The following is a 4,354-nucleotide window of genomic DNA, read 5'->3' as shown; positions in this document are numbered from 1 at the left end:
ACTGCCCCTTCAGTGTCGATTTGCCTGTTCTGCTTCCCACTCTGTCTCTGAGGAATCCTCTCACTGCCCCTTCACCTTTGGCCTATACAACAATTCTGTATGAATAAATAAATATATCTTAAAAAAAAAATGCTCATTCATAATTTAAGGTCAGGCAGGATTAAAAGGCAATACATTAGTTTAGGAATATGGATAAAGGTTACAATATGGGCTCTAAATATCAAATCACACCAACATATATATGTTATTTCTAAGATATGTTCAGTCACATGTAAGGTATTTACATGGATTCCTTTAAAAAGTATTTTTAAAGTTTCTTTTTAATTAAATAAAAAGCAAAATGAGATAAAACATTTATAAAGTGTTAAGACCAGGTGAGAAATCATTAAAATCAGACATGATGACAAATTTAGACACACAACACAAGGAAGTAATTTTATTTATTCAGAAAATAGCACATTACCTCATTTTCTTCTTAGAAGAGCAAAATGATTCCTCACACATCAAGTCACTTTTCAAAAAGCATGAAACTATAAATTGCTAAAATATGGTTTTAAAATATGTGTTTTCTGGATTTCTGGCCATAAGGTAAGTATGAGTTTGTAATTTACTAATTTTTCTCATTGATAATATAAATTTTATTGGAAAATTCACAGCCTTTTAATACCTAATGTGTGCTGAACTTTAAGGCAAAGATCACTGGTTTATAAATCTAAGATTGTCCTCAAATTTCAGTAGGAAAGAACTATTTTCTATATGTTAGAAGTTAAAAACAGGATCTCTCAAAGGCAAATATTTGATTTTTCTTTGGAACTTGAGAAGCTTTCTAACAGAACAAGCTAAAAATCACTGCTCTAAAGACCTACTACCAAATACTCTGGTAGTTCTTACAGCATCATAACAAAAGTACTACAAACTGAGTGGTATTTTAAGCTGCAGAACCTATCTCACAGTACTGGAGCTAAAAAGTCCAAGATCAAGTCTCCAGAGTCATGCCCCTGAAAGCAAACTTTTAATCTTCACATGATGTTTTCTTGAGTTGATATTTCTTCACAAGCCTAACTTGGTTTAATACTTTTTGTGGCAATCCAAGTCTGTATATGCTGTTTTTCAATAGTGTGGTAATTCCTACAATACTTCAGACTTTTTTCATTATTATTATACCTGTCATGCTGATCTATGACCAATGTTTGCTGTTGCTACTGTAGCTGTTCTGGGGTACCACAAACTGTTTCCAGATAAGACATCCTCCTTATGGGCCTAGAACACTTAATTTGAGTGTTCTCATGTCTTCACCAACCAGTTAATCCAATCTCTCTTCCTTTCCTCAGGTATCCCTATTTTTTGAGACACACAATATTGAAATCAGATCAATTAATAACCCTACAATGGCTTCTAAGTGTGCAAATGAAAGGAAGGAAGAGTTGCAGATCTCTCATTTCCATGAATGATTAAGCTCAGTAAGGAAAGGATGTCAAAAGCTACAACTGGATAAATCTGGGCCTCTTCTGCCAGTCAGTCAAGTTGTTAAAAGGAAAATTCTTGAAGGAAATGAAAAAGCGCTACTTCAGCGAACACATGTATGATGTAGTCATAAAGCAGTCATGACATTCCTATAACTCAAAGTCTAATCCAGGTCAAGGTCCTAACTCTCTTCAATTTTATAAAAGGTTGAGAGAGGAGAGCAAGCTTTAGAAGGAAAGCTTGAAGCTAGCAGAAGCTGCTAAGAAGCGAAGCTGTCTGTATTACATAAATACAGACCAAAACTTAATTTTAATTCACAAGTACTGGCTTCTTCTCATTTGTATCTGACTGGTTCCTTCAATTTTTCATTGCAAAGGCATAACCGAAAAGGAATAAAATACTGCATTTAACTTTCAAAAACAAGACTTCACGTGGCAACTTTATACTGAACTAAAGATTTTGATCTTTTCCTTTAACATATGGACGTTTTATAAGAAAGGACTTTTCGCCGAGTGCAGCGTTAAATAAGTCTTATGATCATATAATAATGTTCGTACGGTTGATTGCAAAATCTGGAAACTATCAAGTGCTTAACATTGACATTTGTGATTAACGAGGCTTTCTATGAGGACAACTTCAGCAAGTACCAGCCGTAAAGGTTTTCATCGTACAGGTTAGCAATATTCGTTTCGGTAAGTTAATCGGACGTGCACTGCCAGCAGATCTGAGCAGCACTTCGACGACAAGGAGAGAAGGAGGGCACAGTGTACTAAGAATTCCGCAGAGGACGCAAAGACACGCCCAGACTCATCTTCTCTAAGTTTGTGACCCCGGAGGCGTTGCGGGATCCCTACCGCCCGTCTACGATACAGTCGGGCGCGCCCTTGGGTTAGCAACGAGGAGGGTGCACTGTCCATCCCCAGGTGGTCTTTCGCCGAGAGCCCCGACCCTGGTCCCGAGGGACAGCGGGGCGCCCCGGGGTTAGACCCCCTCCCCGCCACCCAGTGTCGGACGTGGAGGGGCAGGCTGGGGTAACGAAGAAGGATTCGTCCTTACCTGTGCCGGGACAGTGAGCCTGCCCTCGGACGCCGCGCTATTCACACGGCCGTGGTGCCACGCCACTCCCGCTCCTGCCAGGGATATGCCGGCCACTGCTGCCGCCCAGGGGCCGGGGACCCGCAAGGCCCGCCGGCTGGCAGCGAAACCCCGGCGCAGTCTTCCGCCCCAGGCTGCCAGTCGAGCGCCCTGAGTCGCCGCCGCCGCCATCTTTGCGGAAGCGCCCCATCGTGGAACCGTCTTCGTCCTGCTTCCCACGGCAGAACTCCCGCGTGGCTGTAGTTCTCGCGAGATCCAGGCAGCTACGGCCCGCCGCGACCCTCGCTGGGTCCCTTGTCCCACCTTATTCTTGCGCGTTTGGTGAGGGACTTCGGGGTCGCCTTCTGCAGTGGGGACGGGATGCCTGAATCTGAACACAATCCTATCAGGCCTCCCTAGTCCTAGCTAAGACAGTACCGCTTTTTCTCCAAGAGAAGTGTGTCATTTTGTGGGTCAGGAAGGGGGACTTGGGAGCTTGGGGTTCTGGAGAGGAAAGCACTGATCGAGCGTGAGCCGGTCACGTCTGAGAACTGTGATAGTGTATGTGACCTGCCTTTCCAGCGAGCATATTGAGAGGAATTCTACCCCTGAAGTGGTTGGAGTTTGGAATGGGAAAAATTCAGCATATTCCTGAAAATTAGATTTACTCCAAGTTTCCCACGATTACTCACATAAGAACAAAACTGTGGTTGGATCATGCTATTCAGAAATCTACATAAGCTGCAGACATTTCTCACAGGTTTTTTGAAGTAAAATCTTAGCTTGGTCCAGTCTCTACTTCCGCCCGCACTCCCACTCCCCCTTTAAAGCTGTTTTCCTGTCTTAGTTAGCAGCTAAGGAAACTTAGCATTTTATTTCTAAATTGTGGTAAGATGTACTTAACACTGCCATTTGAATCATTTTTAGACGTATAATTTAGTGACACCGATTACTTGAACGTGTACAACCATCACTGCAGCAGAACGTTTTCATTTTATGAAACTGGCAAATTAAAAAAGAAAAATTTTATTAATTTAGCCTATTCATTCTTTCTAATCCTCATGTTCTAGAGTGCTTTTCGTTTCTGCTAAATCGTATCCTTTTGGTGACATTTTCTTGTGACCTCACAGACAAAGGTACTCTTGCAGGCAATCGCTATTTGTTGAATGATGAATTTAAACTCTGTCCCAATAATGTGTTTGATGTTATCTGTTCCATCTGGGACCAAGTCAGGTGTAGCAATACACCTACCCCATGTCCCTGTCATCGTGCCCACATATGTTTTTTCTAGTGCTCATACCACAGTCCTGACAGTTCCATTGATCTTAAGAAATGATTTCATTGAGGCAGATGACTTTACCTCTGATCTACTATTCTAGGTCTTTATTTTTCAGAGTAAGTTTACTTAGTAAACTGTTCAGCCTCTAAAATGTCATAGCTTAAGCTTTACTTGGAACCAAAGGCAATGGTGCCAAAAGTCCTGAGCATAAAATCATCACCACATCGAAGTTTTGTAAAACTAACCCCCAAATAAATAAATAAATAAACATGCCCCATAACTAATTTGACTACCTATTTCCTTAGATCATTTGATCATGATTGGCTCTTAGTTCTCCCTTGGTTTTTCTTAGCCAGCTTGCCTTGGTGTATCTATACTCTGAGCATTCTCATGTATTCCCTTGCTGCTGAAACCACTTTCAATGTATCTTCTAGGCTGGAAGTAAAGTAGTTAGGACCCATTGTGTAAGCAGGCAATAGGGTTTGAATCTGGCTCTACCAGGATGATCACGGTGATTTGGGGGCAATTTAGTTAATC

The 4,354-nt window shown here is 41.6% G+C and overlaps 1 protein-coding gene across 1 annotated transcript in view; it reads right to left on the bottom strand.

Moving 5' to 3' along the window:
* MICU2 (mitochondrial calcium uptake 2) overlaps nt 1-2,739 on the bottom strand; it is a 62,706-nt gene extending 59,967 nt beyond the window's left edge. Inside the window, 1 exon segment of the mRNA XM_004680262.2 lies at nt 2,521-2,739. Coding sequence (XP_004680319.1) covers nt 2,521-2,730 — 210 coding nt within the window. The 5' untranslated portion in view covers nt 2,731-2,739.
* Between the last annotated feature and the right edge of the window lie 1,615 nt (nt 2,740-4,354).

Source organism: Condylura cristata, unplaced genomic scaffold, assembly GCF_000260355.1.
Source record: "Condylura cristata isolate star-nosed mole 26May11 unplaced genomic scaffold, ConCri1.0 scaffold00010, whole genome shotgun sequence".
Taxonomy (NCBI): domain Eukaryota; kingdom Metazoa; phylum Chordata; class Mammalia; order Eulipotyphla; family Talpidae; genus Condylura; species Condylura cristata.
The sequence above is the reverse complement of the archived record's forward strand: the minus strand, read 5'-3'. Positions and strand labels throughout refer to the sequence as shown.